The 20,044-nt window shown below is 32.5% G+C and overlaps 1 protein-coding gene across 24 annotated transcripts in view; it reads left to right on the top strand.

The window, feature by feature from the left end:
* The window catches only part of ADGRL3 (adhesion G protein-coupled receptor L3), an 849,533-nt gene extending 830,321 nt beyond the window's left edge, over positions 1-19,212 (top strand). For 19 of the 24 annotated variants that reach the window (XM_063663661.1, XM_063663660.1, XM_054484631.2 and 16 more), the window contains one exon: positions 17,057-19,212. In XM_063663661.1, the coding sequence (XP_063519731.1) occupies positions 17,057-17,856 (800 nt within the window). In that variant the 3' untranslated portion in view covers positions 17,857-19,212. Of the gene's footprint in view, positions 1-10,451; positions 10,581-15,109; positions 15,162-17,056 lie in introns of all 24 variants that reach the window. The other 5 variants (XM_063663666.1, XM_063663664.1, XM_063663665.1 and 2 more) reach the window with 2 other exon arrangements.
* Positions 19,213-20,044: the final 832 nt, after the last annotated feature.

The raw sequence follows: 20,044 nt of genomic DNA, 5'->3' as shown, positions 1-20,044 counted from the left end.
ATGAAGTAAATACCGTATATAATATTCAAAGTTAATTCTAACAGAGTCATCATTGCTTCAAATTATTTTTCTAAGAAATAGGCTGTATTAATTTCCGTCTGCTATTGTGAGGTAAATGGGAGTTAATTCAATTACCTAAAAAATTAAAATGTGAAAGGAGGATGTATGTTTAGCAAAGAGAAAGAGGCCTCATTGGAAAGAAGTACTTAAATTGTAACAACCAATAATTGGGTAGTATTTAATTAAATTAGCTCCTGTTGAATTGCATACAAAGGCTTGCACTTTATCTAGCTCAGCTTTATATACTACATGCCATTTAAAAGTTTAATTGTTTATGTGATAGCTTCTCCTATGATTTTTTATAATAAGCTTTCTTCATAATTTGTCATAATAAGGAATGTGGCCGCTTCAGAATGTAAGACAAGTCAGCTACCACATTCATAGAAGGTAATTTACAACCCTGGAAAATCACTGGAGAATTAAGAAAGATTTGAGAGGATATATAGATAGAAGGAAGATAGTCAATCTTGATTTAGAAAAATAGAAACAATATGTTTCCTGCATCAGCCTCAGTCTAAATAGAACAAAGCTGATTACGATCATAGTATAAAATAAGCCTTCTGTAACATTATCAAAAATCTCTTTATTCACGGATACCTTATTTGAATTCATGTCTATTTTGTTCAGACACACTTTTCAAATATAGCTTCCAATTTAAAAGATCAAATTTTAGTCACGACAGACCTGCATGTAAGATTATATAATTTGCACAATATTAAAAATACACCAATATTGGGCAGTGAGTTATACTAAATGTCATATTTTTTTCACTTTGGTAAATTATTTTGTCTTTATTAATAATACTTTCATTTGTTCTGCATTTTGTTTTATTTCAGCACAAATTCACAAGCAATGTGTAAGTAACAGATAAATATAGCTATAGAATTGACTACATACCATTAGCAGACTATCAAATACTCTGATTTAGAGGAAATGAATTGAGTTGCTACTGTGTGAATGACAAAGATAAATATTTTTTGCTAAGTGCCTTTGATTTACTAAAAAGAACTGGGGTTTACTGCTATTTTGCCTGTGGTTAAGGAAAATTACCCCAGGATTTTCAGACTCAGTATTCTTTGAGTACTATGCAAAAGAATTCAAAATGTCCAAGTTAAAAGAACACAGAAATACATGGCTTTGACTACAAAAGATGAGCTTTAGGGATTAACAAATTACTAATAAGAGTCCCTCACTTCTGCAAACCAACCACTTTGCTTTGAAGCAGATTCACCAACAATCCTGAGTTTCAATCCTACCACTGTTGGCTTAAGCAGTTGGAAAACATAAAATCTCTAAAGAGCTTTGGTTTCTAGCTAATTATATGAATAATGTCATTGCATATCTAATGACAGTAGTTTCCTCATTTGCAATATGATAGTGTTGTGTTGCATAATATGGAAAAATATTAAATATAAAACCTTAAAACTTTAAAAATTATAGTTCAGATTTTAGACTAAAGAAGGAGTTTTTAAAAACAAAATAATAATGATCACAACCTATAAGAAAAAGACAGATAAGATCATTTTCTCAACATTGAAACTGTAATCATAACACATAAGCCGTTGGGAGAAAGTGTAAACAACACATATAAAAAACAAAATGCTAGTGCCCATGTTGTATAAAGAATGTCTACAAATTAATAAATGAAGTCCAACCACCCAATAGAAATGTGGGCAAAAGATAAGAACAGGCAACTCACAAAAAAGAAAACCTTATAGTGAATAAACATATGAAAAATTACCTACCTTTATAGTAATAAGAAATGCAGAGTATAACAGTGATATGAAATACCATTTCATACTCTATCTGATTGGCAAAAATGTCAGTCTGACAATGCTAAATCCTAGCAAGAATTTGACAGAATAAGTGCACTGTTCATGGGAAAGTGAATTGTATAAACACGTTTGACAGCATTTAGGCAATATGTTACTTTAATACATTGAAAATGTGCACAAGATATGACCCAGCAATTTGACTTTTAAGTATTTGCTGTGGAAAAACTCATGTGTCTGGACAAGAAGACACATATGTAGCCAATTAATACAAAATAAGAGGAATTGAAGAGGTGACTTCTACGCTTCCCAACTCTGAATCTTCGGATTTGTATGTTAAAACAGAGGCAACACCTCTGAAATCAGACTATGTCATTTTATATTGAACTAACAATAACTTAATCTGTACTTTAGAGAAAATGTGTCATTGAAATCCATATTAATGGATTCCCAGTGAATGAATTAGCTATTAAAAGAAGCTGAAGTATCTCCAAACCATTTGAATGAAATTTAATAGGCAGGTTGATTAAAATTTAATAGCAAACTTGTTGGCTATTAAAAGTGCACAGTGTGATAAATCAAGATGTCAGCTCTTCAATTTATGACTTTAGAAAAAAAATTATGAAAGAGTTCTTAGCGTTCAATAAAATATTTCTTTTTGACTCTTTGTAATTTCATTGTTCAAATTAAAACATTAAAATCTAAAATTATGGTTTCTGTGATTTTAAAACTTATGTAACTTTGAAAGGTGTCATGTAGATTCTATTCTTTTTTTTAATAAGTGACTTGGTATTGATTTATATAGTTATTCCTGTTTTATAAAGTAGCCCAACAAAGTTGAACTAATCATTGTTTGCGCTTTCTGTAGATTGTTTATGTGTGTTGATATTGTTTTGCTACACCAAAAAGCTAAAAATAGGAAACAAAATACTTAAAATAGACAATGCCTATTGAATCTGTTCTCTGTAATTCTGGAAGCCTCTTCTTTTGTCTATTTACTTTCTTTTTTATTCATTTATTTTATATAATTTAATACAAGAATATGAAAATAAAGTAATTGAACATTATCAAAAAGTATATGGAAAGGTTAATGAACCCCTACAAGGCTCCTAATAAAATTATGTTGAAACATTTTTTGAGGAAGAGGATCCTAAAAAAATTTTGAAAATCACAGATTTAAATATATTTAAATAAAACTACCAGAGGTCATGTGTGACCTTGAAAAAATTATAAATACCTCAGCCTGTGATTCTTTATGTATTAAATAATGGTGGTAGATTAGATGATGTTAAAAATCTTATTCAGTTATAAATTCTGAGTTATAAACTTTCTCCATAATGCAATCTTACAGTCAATTAGGTGATATAAATATAATATATATTTAGAGTACTTCTAATTTACTTTTTTCAGTTTTCTTGTTTATATTATATTTTACTCACTAAGGAAAGAAACTTACCTCTCATTCCTTCATACCAGTTTTTTAATTCTTTGTAAAGGAAATGAAAGCCATTGGAATCTTTCATCAGAAGGCAGTGCAGACGTGTGAATGTGCACAATTTAGCATACAAACATACACCTAAATCATTTTACATGTGGTGTTAAGGATTTCCCAGCTTCATAGATCTCATCTCCCTGTGAAAGATCCCTTGCTTTACACTGAAGTTAGTGTTAATGCCATAGAAGATACAACCATTAGAAAGACTGTTTTTACCTGTTAAAAAATGAAGTCTCCACTGTGGGCCAAAATTAAGGTCTGAAAACAAAAATAGAGAGACATCACTCAGTAGTAACTCTGTTTTATGCAAAACTCTAATTTATATACGTTAATGTATATATTAAAAATGACTTCATAAGAAATGTTATGTCAAGACAAAGGAGAGAGAAACATGAAGGACTGGACTGGAGGATATTAGAGAATAAAGCACCATCAGAGTAAAACTATTTTATTAGCATAAAGCAAACAGGACATTTGCCATCTTAAATATTTATAAAATAAGAATTTGAAAATTGAGGCATATTGTTATATGACTATTGATGAATGGTTGTATTCAGTTGGTTCATTAGATCACCAAGGTTTTGAATTCTAAAACTTTAGCCATTCAATATGATCAAACAAGAGTGTAAGTGCATTAAAAAAAATAAAGTCTGAGGGCAGGGGAGAGTGGCAATTCAAGTTATTTTAAGAACTTTTCAGTATACTTTTGTTAGCCTGCTGTCAAGAAGAAGCGTTGTTTGAGTTATGTTTCTGAATGATAGATTCAAGTGAGATCCAACTGTCATCCTTTTTCAGATCTGTTTTTTACTTTACAGTTTCAAAGCGCATCATTCAGCCTTAGATTTCCAGTCCTCAGTTACATATATTACACTGAACCGGCCCAGACAGTGCTGTCATTCAGGGCTTCCCAATGTCAAAACACCTATTCTATTTTCATAAGAAAAGAAATATCACAGTTTTGTGTTAAAACTATACATTTGAGAAGAGTGTGACTCATTATTTCATTCAAAATTCACTTATTCACAATTTTTTTTATCAGTCTAGACCTTCAGGTATAAATAAAGTAAAAAAGAAGAGAACCCTTCTTAAAATGACTATGATTTTAACTGAATCTACTTCAGTGGCTTTAGGATCTGACTTTCTTCTAAATATGTGTTAAAGAAACTTCTCCAATTTTTTCAATATGGAATATGAAAATCGTTTTTGCTTTGTATCTCACTTTCATCAGAAATAAAAATTTTGTGCTTGGCCTTGTATTGACAACCATGGTAATGATTCACATATATTGTTTTTCTTTATTATTTATTCATTTATTGAGACAGGGTCTTGCTCTGTCGCCCAGGCTGGAATGCAGTGGTGTGATCTCAGCTAACTGCAACCTCTGCCTCCCAGGCTCAGGTGATCCTCCTGCCTCAGCCTCCTGAGTAGCTGGTACTACAGGCATGCATCGCCACGCCTGGCCAATTTTTTTGTATTTTTAGTAGAGACAGGATTTCACCATGCTGGCCAGGCTGATATCGAGCTCCTGATCTCAAGTAATCCACCCACCTCAGCCTCCCAAAGTGCTGGGATTACAGGCGTGAGACACTCTGCCGTGCTTGATACTCGTATGTTGTAATTCAATCTTAAATAATTTTCCATGGCTTTATTAAAGGGCTAATTCTTGTTTCTGATAGCAAATAAGCAAGCATGACTAGACCATAGCCAGGAGTTTGTGAGTTAAATAATTAAGGAGCTGTCATTTTCACATAGCCACTTTATTTTTAACCCCAATTTGAGCTTTTTACTTTGAGTCATGGCAGGTAGTGAGTTGTTTTTTGTTTTGTTCTGTTTTCTGTTGTTATCCGCAGTTAGTATTCAGGTAGCCTTTCGTATTTCCAAATAATATATGATTGATTGTTTATTTCTGTTTTTAAAGTTTAGATAGTAGAGTACCTGGTATAGGATTAGAAGGAAATAAATTACATTAGGAGCTGGACAATTGACACTCTTAAAAAATTTACTAAAATTATAAGACTACTCATAATGGATCAAATAACTTTGATTTAATGTTATGTTTTCAAGATGCCATCAATTTCACATATGTTTTTTCATTACTTAAACAAATATTTTTTGAGTTCTAGGGACTATTTAGACACTTGGTGTAGAGCAGTGAAAACCCCTGTGTATTTTTTTTCGTGGTGCCTCCATTCCAGGAAAAATTAGCGCATGAACATTCTTCTCACATACGTAATATTGTAACTATCTTGTCCTCCCTGAGCACCCAAAGTTCACCATCGTATGTATGTCTTCAAACTGACTAACCAGTAAGCCCAACTTTTCAGCTGAAAAACAGTGACAGATGGTCTGTAAACACTGAACTTCTTGGAAGTCTTCAACAATTTCGCAGCTATTAGAAGGGAAGTTTACAAATCAGAAGCTGGTTGGAATGAAGAGGAAGAGACTGGGTAGACAGAATCCTGGAAGATAGTATTAGAATTGAAAGTGACTTAAGTCAACTGGGGAGACAGCCAAAAGCAAACAGAATAGACTTCAGCCAAGGCAAGAGAAATGCAGTGCAGCTACAGAGAAAAGACAAAAGTAACTTTGCACATAAAAGGGGGAGGAAGACAGCTTCTGTGCAAGTTTTTAGTTAAAAGATCTAGGCATTGGCAGCAAGCTAGGTTTTGTTTTCAGCACAGTCAGTGCTACCATTCTACTTAGTGAATGTGGACTGTAGGAACTATGAGATAGTACCTTCTAGGAAAATTGTTACTTGTTTGGTAGAGCGATAGGAAGCATGTCCTCTTGAGGTCACTCCAAGTCCTGAATAGTCGTGGAAAAGTATTTAATTCTTACATTAGGTGGTTCAAATGAGGGATAATTGTTTGATTACTCAGACATATCCCTTACTCTTTCATACTAACAAACCCACAGAGCTGGTCTGTGTCTTTATACACTTTGCAAGACACTAATCATCAAATTCCATTTCTTTCTTTTTTGTTTCTGTTGCCGAAGACCTCATTTGAATTATAACTCTCCATTTGTAGAGTTAATTTCAGAAACAATAATTACATTGATTTCATGTGTGCATGAGGCATGAAAGTGAGTGCTAATCAGTAAAGAAGCAAGTGATTTTTAAGTAGCGATTAGTTTATTTTGTCAGGAAAAGGTCATTAATAACAATGGTAAAGCGGGACATGCATTTTCCTTAAGAGTTTTATATTATTTTTTATAAGTGTTTATATGGTTTCAGTGTAACCAGCAAATAGATCTCCAATTATGACTGCATGGCATTCATTATAGCTACAGATCAATAACTGATTCTGGATTGCATTGAGATGTGAAGAAGCAACCTACCAAAGCCACATGGCTGAGACTAAATATTGTTCCATGTAACCACCATTGTGTCATACACTTAGCTGTGTAGTATTTCTGCCATTGTTGCTGGATTTTCCAGCTTTGCGGAAATGATGGAAAAATAAAATGAACTTTAGAACTAACTGTCTTCTCAGATTAATAGTTTCACTGATCAAAGTACTTTTAAAATACATTAAAAATTAGAAAACACTTACAAAAACTGAAAAGGAAACTTATGCCAGGATAGATATAACCACATAGATTATTTTTAAAATCTTTGATAGTTTCATTAGAATTCCAATATGAAACTCCTCTTTTTTCGTATGATTAATCCTTTTTTGTTCTTGTATTCTTGGCTTTTCAATAAACTGAATGATAAACACAGAAACCAAAAAGCTGAGTTACCTGCTTCTTCCTTGCATTTGATTCTTCCCAATCAACTGTTCCTTATCCAAAAGTGCATTTTTCTTTTTTTCAAATTATCCTCGTTTGGATCAATATAGAAAAAATATATATGTATTTAAGACAAAGAAATATTTTACTTTTGAAGCTATATGAAGCAAGGAAGAAGAGTGGCATGCAATCTCCTTACCTTATTATTTGTTTTCCAATTAGTTCAAATTAGATAATGTATAGCAATGAAGGGAAATACGGAGAGATGCAGCTGTAAGCCTTAGCCATAAACATTTTGCCCCTTTTTTAATCTTTGAGGGCGTGTAAAGAATTTGGGCAATTACGTTTTTTAAGATTTTTACACTAGTTCATTTTAACTTATACCTTTCCTTTTCTATTTAAATGCTTATTTAGAGTGATTTTAGAAATTATTTGTATTAGAAAACTAATTTTACTTTTTTACTTGAAAAAGATCTAGAATAATAAATATAAGATGGGAAGTACAATTTACAGATAATTTGGTTTTCTAATATGCTATGCAAACTAAATCCTCTTATTAATCTTAAATTTGTAGAACATCAACAATATAAATGTTTAAGATGTACAATTTTTCATTTTTTTTGTCCAAAGGGCACTATGATAAACTCTTTTTTCTCATAAAATACCATATATTTAATTCATTAATGGAAAATAATACCCTTATAGGCCCATTACACAATAGATTGAAAATCTGCTGTTGCACTATTTAAGAACGTTTAGATGTATATGTTTTATATCTTCAGAAAGCAAATGTTGAACACTTAGAAAGTGAAAAATTCTGTGACAGTTCTGTGCTAATTCTTTGCAGGAAATACAGGAAGCAATCACATGAGTTATTTCCTGAATGAACTGGTGCCTTCCAACTCTAGAGATCTGACAAGTGACAATGTCCTTTAAATCAAGAGGTGTTCATTTTTTCAATGTTGAGGTTAAGACATTTGTTAGTTGACTGATAATTTACTCTGACAAAGAGTTATAATTTAGAAAAGATTGAAAATACTATTACCCACACTTCCCTTCTCATTTTTAACATTTTTTAGGAGTGGCATTTTTTTGTTTCATTAATTTAATATAGATTGCTAAAGTGCTCGGATTACAAGTGTGAGCCACTGTGCCCTGCCTAGATTACTTTTTATTTTGAGATAATGGTAGATTCACATGCTGTTGTAGGAAATAATACCGAGAGATACTGTATCACTTATCCAGTTTCCCTCATATCTTGTGAAACTATACTGCAATATCACACCAGAATATGAATATTGATACAATCCACCACTCTTGTTCAGATTTCTTTAGTTTAACCTGTAGTTAATTGTATTTGTATGTATGTGTTTAGTTCTATGCAATTTTACTCACAAAGTTCATGTTTACACACATAATAGTGAAGATACAGAGTGGATAATTTTATCACCACAAGGGTGCTTCATGTTGTCCTTTCATGACAATACTCACTTATCTCCATCCTCCATCTTTAACCCCTGGCAACCACTTATCTGTTTTCCATTTCTATAATTTTGTCATTTCAAGAATGTTACATGTATAAATGGAATTACACAGTATGTAAACTTTTGGGATTGACTTTTCTTACTCAGTATAATTCTCTAAAGATTTATCCAAGTTTTTATGTGTATCAGTAGTTTGTTCCTTTTGTTTGTTGACTAGTACTTCATGGTGTGGGAATACTACAGAATGTTTGACCACTCACCACTTGAAGGAAATTTGGGTTGTTTCCAGTTTGGAGCTACTACAAATAAAGTTGCAATGAGCATTCATGTACAGGTTTTTGTGTGAATGTAAATTTCCATTTCTCTGGGATAAATGTTCAATAATGCAGTTGCTGGGTGTCATAGTAATTGCACAAGTAGTTTTATAAGAAACTGCCAAACTGTTTTCCAGAGCGGCTGTGCTATTTTACATTCCTACCAATGATGTATGAATAATCATTTCTCTGCATTCTTGCCATCATTTAATGTTTTTCACCATTTTTATTTTAGATGTGTAGTAATGTCTCATTGCGGTTTTAACCTGTATTTCTCTAAGGCCAATAACAATTTGTTTCATAAGATTATTTGCCACTTGTATATCCTCTTCCATGAAATATCTGTGTATGCTTTTGAACCATTTTCTAATTGAAGTGTTTGTTGTTGCTATTAGTTTTTTTTAATGTTGACTTTTGAGACTTCTTTCTGCATGCTCAATACTAGTTCTTTTTTGGATTACAAATATTTGTAAATTTGTTTTACAAATCTGTCTCTCAGCCTATAGCTTGTGTTTTCATCCCCTAACACATATATTTAAATTAACATATACCTGTCAGTTCAACATGACTATTCTCATGCAATTTGTATTTTGCTTTCCTTTGTGACTTTTCCTTTCTTTATTCATCTAACACAAATACACAATTCTGTCTATTATTTTCATAAATGTCCTAAGTATATTAATAAAACTTCTCCTCTGATCTTTGCTTCTTGGTTAAATGGCTTTGGAGGATGGAAAGTTGCAACTCATACTGATGGTGTTAGAAACTAAGAACAAAAAGTATTCACAAAAGGGTGAAAGAATTTAGCACTGTTTCATTGCTATGTCAAATTCCAAACAACCAGTTGGAAAATGGAAAACGGAAAATGGAATTGTATATGTGTATACTTCTTGACATCATAAAGTTAATAATTTATTTAAAATATTTAAAAATAGCATCTATATGATTTTTTGTCAGATTTGTAAGATCACCAAATTAGTATACTTACCATGGTGTACTAATGAGTGATTATATTTTATTTTATTTCATCTTAAATGATTCCTCTTGATAGAATTTCAGAAATGTCAAATTCTGTTGTGTCAACAACTGCTCTCCAAATGAGTGTTTTATCATAAATGTTGCCTTTTATCCTTTTTTACTTTCATTGGAAACAACCCAATGGTTTCTGTGAATGAGGGAATGTTTTGTTTAATTTTTGCTTTTTTGTGTGTGTTTTAAACTTTTTTTTGGCTTTTGTTTTGTGTTTTGTGTTTTGTTTGTATGAATGATTAGATTTTGCTTTTTTTCATTTTAATTTTAATTTTTAGCAAGCATGGGAATATATTCGTGCATACACCTTGGGAAAGATAAAACCTTAAATGTAGCTTAATCAACATTGTAAATCATTTTCTTTCTTTCCCATTGACTCAGATATGTGCATTGTTGGAAATGTGTGCTCTAAGTGGCATATTTTTTGTCTAGTTAGCTGCCTGCCTGTAATCAGGACTATATCAATTGTTGTCATTCTAAATGTTTCCTTTCTTTTTTTCAAACACATTTGCCTGATTGACCTTTTTTTTTTTTTTTTCTCTGTCTTTCTATGGGGCTGCTCCAGGAGCCATGGCTAATCATCTTATAAGCAGTGCTCTGCTTCGTCCGCATGGTACTAACAATCCCTATAATACATTGCTTGGGGAACCGGCGGTCTGTAACAACCCTTCTGTCAGCATGTACAACGCACAAGGTGTGCTGGAGTTTATCTTAATTTTTTCAAGTGAGAGTCCCATTTTATGTAGCTTTTATGGGCACATTCTATTTTTCTTTCTCCTGCCTTTCTTTGTTTTGGAAGCAGACATGCAGACTCCTTTCGCATTCCACCCCTCTTGGTGTTTTTATTTTCCATTTTTCTTAGGTTTTCCTTAGTAAAAAATGGATTCCTTCTGATAAACAAATGCCTGATTCATCAATATGTGTTTGTTTCTCCATAACGTTATAAAATGTATTGTGGTTTGTCAGTACTTGTTGTTCATTTATTTTTATATTAAATATCTATGTATTTATTTTGAGAAATGAGATATTTTCTTAAGGTAAGTAATATAAAAGAAGACTTGATTCAATAGTCTTAATATTACAAGATCAAGAAAACAAATCTTACTTTGTTATACCATAGAGTACACTCTGAGCACAAACCGTTAGTACTGATGAAAGCATTTAAATCAACTCAGGGGAGAATTACATTGAACTAAGCAGTGGAGGGTAAAAACAGTGTACTGGGCAGTAGCAGCTTGGGTTCTGCCTTAGCTCTGCCATTGCCAATAAGAGCTGGCTCAGGCAGGTCATAAAATTGCTTTTTCTTCTGTGGTCACATGTTAAAAACAAGGCTTTTGATTATGGTTCCTCTGCACATCCTCCAGCTTGAAAATGATCCAAAAATTAATTGTATCTCAGAAAAAAAAAAAAAAACCACCATAGAGCTCTTTAAAACCACTTACGATATAAGCATTCGGACATGGTTTTACCTTTCCTGAGTATAAAAATGTGTTAGGAACACAGAAAGCTTAAAATATATCATATGTAAAGAGATCATAAGAGAAAATTATTCAAATAAAAGTTTTATAAAAGTCCTAGTCAGTGATCTACTTACTTAAAATTATATTTGAAAGAAAATTCACAATTACAAAGAGACTTCCATGATTCTTTCAAGTTGAATGTGATTGGCAGTATTTAAATTTTCTAGGCGATTTTTAATAAAATTTCTACTATTCTCTGTGGAAATCTTTGGTTTGTTTTTTTTTTTTTTCTTTCTCAGTCACAGGTGAGAGATTAGTGGTGTGAGTGTGTGCAACTTAGTGAGAATGTGCCATTGCAGAAAAGGATATATTTATTAAAATAAGGCCATTGTGTGTCTAAAACCATCTGAGCTTCCCCAGGAGGCATCTTGCCAGATATGAAGGATGATTTTACATTATTTCAGAAACACCAAAGTCAATAATCAAAAGTGACTACAGGAATATAGGCAAGTCGTTTGTCAATACAATGAAATAATTCAGCTCACTTTGAATTTCAAATTTCTTAAGGGATACATGTCTTTAGAATTAGAAGGCATAGAGCTCATTGAATTCTCTTTACATCATTGCTGACATTCTGTCAGCTTGTGCTTAAGTATTTCCTATAATGGGGCCCATCCCACCTCAGAATCTCATATATTCTACTGTTGAAACACTCCATTTGTTATGTATATATTTTTTTCTTCCACTAAGCTGGAATTTTTCTCTGGCCTCTAGAGCAAAGAAGAGCAAAGCATTCTTCTGTTGTCTGTGGCAATCCTTTAAATACTTGGAAACAGCTAACCTGTCTTCCTTTAGTCTTCCATTTCTGTAATGAATCAGAACCATCAATATGAGGCAGTATCTGGGTCTTTCTTCTTGGTTACTCCACCTAAAGTGTCTCTTTATATCTCAACGTCCCTATTTCATTGTAGCACTCAATGAATTGTACATTACACAATTCCTCAGATGTGCTTTGGCAGAACAATTTAGTAAACCCTATAAAGGCTTGTTTTATTTTGCTTTTTTCTTGTTTTCCTTAGGACAAGTGACAGGTAATTGTGTCATTATAAACCTATTAACATGTGCTGACATATTAGTAAATTTTGAGTGGTGTTAAATGAAGATTTTCACCCTATCTGGAAATTAAATGTATTCTACTTTGTTCACCCTACATAGAAGAGTCATAGGTATTTATTTTAAAACAAATAATAAATTTGGACCACATTTTGTTTAGCTTTTTTGCTAATTCAGATATAATTTCTAACTTCTTATGTAATGAAAAAGTAAAACTGATTAATCTGTATGTTTTTCCTAATTCAATATCTGCCTTCTTGTCTTACTTTATTTTTACTGGTATCTTAAAGTATGAGATTTTTCCAAGGATGGAATACTTCTATAAAAGCTATCAAACTGCAGTTCTCACAGTGTAAGAATTTTAAATAATACTGTATTGATACAAACTTTTATTCTTGGGATCTATGACTGGTTATTGCTACTGGGATTATCAATAAATACACAAAGGATTCTTCTGAATGGATTTGTCTTTTATTCCAGTAAATTCAATAACTTTTACTGACTTTTTTAAAAAACCAAAGTAAATAACTTCATTAATGTTTTCCAGAGTCAGAAGTTGAATTGTACACTATTTAATGTTTTGATATTTTTTAAGATGTTAAGAAACTATGGTAGTGCTTAAAATAATTCTTTTTTACCACTGACCAAAAATAAATCTTGGTGATTGTCATATTGCTACTAATCTTATGCTTTCAGATGAATGCACTTATATTCTTACTGGCAAGGTGAAATCTTACATGAAATATAGGTGGCTCGGTATGTACTGGAGTGGTTTATGTTGAATTACCACTTGGTTCTATTCTGTGGGTCCTCTGGTTCAGTTGCAACAGTGCTATCCAAGCATAGAAGAATTCTGATTTAAAGTATCTATTCTTGGTTGTAACACCATTTATTTAAAATATGTAAAGATGTGTTTATTGTGTTACTGAGGCATACAGAAATTAGGAATGAAGATGAATAATATACTTTGATTACACTGAATTTGGAGTCTATCTGGAAATATTTTAAATTTCATGCAGAGTACTTCTGGACCATTATCTTCTTGTCAGTATTAGGAATTTAATTTTTGTAAAGATAAATCAGATTATACAAAAACCTGTCAACAAAACATAATTTAGAGAGGAAGTCATGATTTTACTAAAATAATTTACATTTTAAAGTAATTTAATTCTATTCTAAAACTTTAAAGAGACATGGTCCTAGAACAGAATATAGTGAAGAATATATTATAGTTGTTAAGAATACAAGATCATTTTAGAATGTATATAAATAGATTTTCTGTGATAGTTTTCAAAGCCTAAGGCAGATGTGAAGTGAAGGAGATTGCAGCAGACAGAATTGGAAGAAGTCTGGAAGACTTTTTTCTGATCCCTGTTCTGCCATATTAGCAGGGCGGTGTTAGATAGAGGGGCTGTAGTCTCCTCTTCTCTGAAAAGTGGGAATTGAATTTCAATGATCTCTCATGTGCTTTCCAGTTCTAAAATGCTTTCATTTAAGGAATGAGCCATAATGAGCCTGCAAGCATTTACATCTCTCGATATACTGGCTTGGCCCTTCCTTTCAAATTCTTATTTTAAAGTTCTTTTGAAACTTTAAAAGAGATTTCCTCTGCATTTTGAAATGTTGTTGATCTTTCTGCTGAGAAGCAAATCAACCTTTAAAGAACCAAAACTGTCTCTTTAAACTGTCATTAAATTATAGTAAGATAGAACCCTTTGAAATGTTCTGGCCCAGTGAATTTGCTGGTTTTTATTTTATGATACTTTACTCTTTTTGTAGACAAAATCAGCAAGAACAACTCTGTTAACCTGGCTAAAATAAGAGGTTTTTTTCCTTAAAAAATAATTTTGATAGGATTGTTTTTTAAAGGATCAACTCTCAAAATGTTTGATGGCATACAATTGTGCAACAATCCAGAAGAAAACCTAATATTGTTGGTTGCGTTTTTCCCCTCTCACATTTTCTGTATTCATAATAATAAATACATTTAACCGTTTTTTCCTCCATAGTTATACAACCTTTGAATATGAGCTCCAAAAATGACAATATTGATCAGTTTTTATTTAAAACTGATAAAAAAATTCATACATGTATAATAGAGAAAGAACTTTTGTGCAGGAAAAGAGAAGATACATAAGGCGGGAAAAAATGAACACAATTATAAAAGTCTTCAATTCTGGTTTCTCTCTGTATAAAAGCTTCAGATTTTATTTATACTTTTACTGAAAAAATTTAAAATTAAATAACATTCTTTGAAGCAGGTATACTCTAACATACACACACATATGTGACATTGAAATATATTGGTGAAAATAGTCATGATCTGCCCTCAAATTTTTACTCTCCTTGGTTTATGTGATAATCTTAAGTATGTATTTGTTTGAAATTTACAAATGGTGGAAACTCTTATTAAAGACTCATTATATTAGCATGTGTTAAGGGGGATTTCTTATTTTCTGACTAACATTTCAGTATTTTTAATTATGGTAAATCATGTAACCCAGACTCATGAATTTTGGGGCAGTGGAAATTATTTCCTTTGACTCTTTTTTCTGCATATCATCAATTTGCTTTTTACTCATGTTTCTTCTACTGTCGCTGTAAGCTTACTTGTTGTTTTTTCTTTCCTTTTCTTCATGCTGTCGTTTAGAGCCCTACAGAGAGACAAGTATGGGAGTAAAGCTAAACATTGCATATCAAATGTAATTTTTTTTAGTTCACTTTTATTGCATCACATATAGATGATGTAGTTATTAAAAACAGTTCATCTCACAATTTAAAAACTAAAAAGCCTATGAATCGACTTATATAAATATATGTTAATAGAGATTAGACGCTTTTGTTGTCTGATTCTTTTATTGTCACATAATCAACATAGTTGTTAAGTTTCATGTAATGTTTGTGTGAGTTAAATTGTTTTTAAATTAAGCATTTATTTTTGCTAAGTAATTCATAAACTTTTAATTTTTATTAGTACATTCCATCATAAAAATGTGTCACGTGCAACATATCCACTTTATTTTACTATGGCTGTTTTCAGCCCGTACCTAATGCATTGAGAAACCGAAATAATAAACACGTGTTTCAATGCATCAGCCATCCAACCATAGCCATCAAGCATACCATAGCAGCTTCTGCAAAAGCTATCACCCATCACATACGGCCCTTTAAGAAGCATTTACTTTTATTTTTTCCTAACATTGTGGATTTGTCTATGAGATACAAAATGAAAATAAATCGCTTCACCCTATGTCTGTGATGGCTGCCTATTAATACAATGTATGCGTTGCTGCTTTTCAAAACTGTCTTACCTGAAGACGCAGTATGCATCAGGAGTCCAAATAAAAATTGGCATATTTGAAACACATAATTTGAACCAGTAATGAACTAGTTGAGTTTTGATAAATAATTGCATCACAGATATAGAATGAATGCTATATTTTCACAAGTTAGCAATACATTAAGAAGTTTAATAGAATTCTCCAGTTAATATTTCTGTAAATAAACACGCTTTCTTATTTACCAATATTGATTAAATGTGTTTTTTCATTTTGTGGTTGCATTTGAAGTGATTTATGAAACTATTATAGATTCTTGTATTTCTGTTCATTCAATGGAATGCAAAAACCTTGAAGAAATATGTGGTCAGATTTATTTCACTGCAGCTGTTTCTTACCAGAATAAAATGTTTATCCTCTTTTAAACCCAAACTTTAACATGCACACAAATCCATCACTCATTATATAATGGTAACATTAATACTGACACAATGTTTTTAGGCACCAGATACCTGTGTCTTTACACATTCTTTTGTAGTATTACCTAATGACCCTAAAAAAAATCTCTGATGGGATAGTATACAATAACAGCCAAAATGCTTAGAGCAGAAAAAAAAATTAGAAAGTAAATCCAAATACTTTTGTTTCGAAAATTCCTAGGTGTAAATTCTTTTGATGTGCCATTTATCTGACTAAACATTATTTCACGACCTCATCATTCTGAGAAATTTAACATAATCCTTTTGTGGTTTTGTATGAAGGGATTATTTTTAATCTTACAAAATTAAATATCAATTTATTAGACACTGCTTGTTGCTTTTACTTTTGACCAGTATATTCAAAGTACCACACATGAATTATGTTAATATTATACCTATTTTGATGCCAAGACAATTGGTAAAATTAAAGGTAATAAATTATTTAACTGACTTTGATGTGTATAAATTGAAAGCTGTGAATGACTACACCAAAATTTTATGTTATTTTGTCCAAGTTATAACCAAATATACTTCAAATAATGTCAGCCAATGTTTGTGTGGCAATTGCAAATTGATAATTTATAGGTTTTTAAAAATTCTTTTAAAGATCTACTTTAAATATGATTTTCCCATTTATATGGTTTCAGTCACTGGTCCAATTATACACATATATAGAATTAATAGTATTTTCTGTTTCCTTTCAAACATTTTATACTTAAGTAAATGCTAGCAATTTATACATATTTCATAGTCGATGAATGTTTTTGCTTCTGTGTTTGTGTGTGTGTGTTCTATGGCTTGTTGGATATAAATGTCATAGTATCTTGTAATCTTTTTCAGAGGGGCTTCTGAACAATGCCAGGGATACAAGTGTCATGGATACTCTACCACTGAATGGTAACCATGGCAATAGTTACAGCATTGCCAGCGGCGAATACCTGAGCAACTGTGTGCAAATCATAGACCGTGGCTATAACCATAACGAGACCGCCCTAGAGAAAAAGATTCTGAAGGAACTCACTTCCAACTATATCCCTTCTTACCTGAACAACCATGAGCGCTCCAGTGAACAGAACAGGAATCTGATGAACAAGCTGGTGAATAACCTTGGCAGTGGAAGGGAAGATGATGCCATTGTCCTGGATGATGCCACCTCGTTTAACCACGAGGAGAGTTTGGGCCTGGAACTCATTCATGAGGAATCTGATGCTCCTTTGCTGCCCCCAAGAGTATACTCCACCGAGAACCACCAGCCACTCTATTATACCAGAAGGCGGATCCCCCAAGACCACAGTGAGAGCTTTTTCCCTTTGCTAACCAATGAGCACACAGAAGATCTCCAGTCACCCCATAGAGACTCTCTCTATACCAGCATGCCGACACTGGCTGGTGTGGCCGCCACAGAGAGTGTTACCACCAGCACCCAGACCGAACCTCCACCGGCCAAATGTGGTGATGCCGAAGATGTTTACTACAAAAGCATGCCAAACCTAGGCTCCAGAAACCACGTCCATCAGCTGCATACTTACTACCAGCTAGGTCGCGGCAGCAGTGATGGATTTATAGTTCCTCCAAACAAAGATGGGACCCCTCCCGAGGGAAGTTCAAGAGGACCTGCTCATTTGGTCACTAGTCTATAGAAGATGACATGGAAATTGAAACCAACAAAACTGCTAACACCTTGTTGACCGTTCTGAGTTGATATAAGCAGTGGTAATAATGTGTGTACTCCTAAATCTTTATGCTGTCCTCAAAAGACAAATACAAACTCTCAGACTTTTTTTTTTTAATGGGATTTTTAGGTCAGCCCAGGGGAGAAAGATAACTGCTAAAATTCCCCTGTACCCCATCCTTTCTTGTCCTTTCCCCTTCAGATGGAGACTTCATTATGTTAATGAACAAGATATGAAGAAAATGGCACTCATTGTGGCCTTGTTGAGTTATGTTGTGTATGTTTTAACATCTCTGATGCTCTGTTACTAAAATTACAAGGACCTGCTTTTTAAAAGGCCAGAACAATTGTCTGAAATTAGTAACAATGCTGCATCTAGATTGGAGTGCTGCACAAACAAACATAAGAGCAAAGCAAAACTGTATCACATAGGGTTTTTGGTCACTCACAACCTGAATTCACCACAGCTGCAATAGCTGTGGAAAACAAAATAAAACAACAAAATTAATAATGAAATGGAGGGGAATTCTAGAATTATATGCTAAATGCATATTTTATGATTTGCTGTATTAACTGATGATAAAACTAATGGCAGAAAAAAAAGTTGAACGATTTCTATGTAATGTACAGATACTAGCATTGCACATATAGTCTGCTTTCTGTTCCTCCAGAATTTGAGTCCTGTTAATGTAGTAGAAAAAAAAAAAGAAATTTTCTTTTTCTTTTGTGCTGGTCTTGCAAGTTTGTCTACCAGTAAGAGAGCAAAGTTTCCTTCCTTTCTTCTCTTTCTTCATTTTCTTTTTTTCTTCTTTGCCTTTTTTTCCTTTAAAATTTCGCCTGGCAAAAAATAAATAAATGGAGCTATCACTTTATAAGAATCATTTTCTAGTAATGCAAACAAATTATTTTTTACAAAAAAAATAAAATAAATAAAATTAGACTTCCTTCCCTCACTATATATCTTTATGCAGTCAGAATGTTTCAACAGTGTTTTTTGCAAATTAGAGAAGGACAAACATTTATGTTTACAGGGCACGTCTGTTGTAATGCAAAGCTTATTTGGCAAGCAGTTCATCACCAGGACACTAGCTATGATTCTAGAAGTCAAAAGGTGTCTATAGAACTAGTGGGGCTTCTGCATGTGAGAAACGGTTTTCCATAGGCATTAAAGTGCTGAATGCTCAGTCTGATCCCCAAGTGGGCACCTGCACTACCACTTTTTAGAGGAAATTCACTCCCTCATAAGAATTGGAAGGTCAAATTATTTTGAAGTGATTTTTTTTTAAAAAGTCTTCTGTTTATTAAAAGGAAAATTTATTTATTTGACAGGATTTTGAGTAATGTAGGAATACAAAAGGTAAATTAGCAGCACATATAATTTTTTTTTTAATTTATGATCCATTTTGTATGGTCTCAAAGTTGGATGACCTCATTACTAATATTTGTTGTAAAAGTGAAACTTGTTTGCCAACCAATAAACAACTGATTGAGATTTAGAAGATATTGTATTGATGTATGTACTATATGATTAATTAGTCTTTTTTATTTTTCTCGCCTTTCTTTCCTTCTGTTTTCAATACATAAACTTTGCTAATCCTCTGCGGCCCAAATGAGCCATGCAAAAGAAATCAATCTGCCTAGATGAATAAGCTAAGCACAAAATCATACAGGTTTGCAGACAAAGTAAACCAGAAAACTGGAATGGGCATGTTTATTTTGGCTGAAATCAGATGCATAACTTAATTTTGAGCAGGTTAACATATATGTTACTATTTGCTTATCTATAAACCAGCTGCAGTCACTATGCTTACCTTTAAGACCAGATTCGATCAGAGATATAAATATCAAATTTGGGGGCTGGGTGAGTCATATTTTTTCCTCCTTTGTACATTCCATTTTGATGTTAGAAATTCAAATTCCCTCAATTTGCTAAAAGCTGCAAAGAGAATATTCATTTTATAAAGATAGATATAATAAGACTTTTATTGTGTTTTTTTCTTATTCTATATATGAGGGAAATAGGAAAAGATAAAGAAGTTCTTTCAAAGAAACTTTCTAGATCTCTCATTACTGCAGATCCTTTACAGCAGTGTCCAAGTACAGATCCCCTGCTAGGGCAAAGCTAAAAGGAATCTGCCAAATTATAATTTCTCCTG

The sequence above is a fragment of the Pongo pygmaeus genome, chromosome 3 (assembly GCF_028885625.2).
Source record: "Pongo pygmaeus isolate AG05252 chromosome 3, NHGRI_mPonPyg2-v2.0_pri, whole genome shotgun sequence".
In the NCBI taxonomy this organism is placed as follows: Eukaryota; Metazoa; Chordata; class Mammalia; order Primates; family Hominidae; genus Pongo; species Pongo pygmaeus.
Note: the sequence above shows the minus strand (reverse complement) of the source record. Positions and strands in the feature narration are given on the sequence as shown.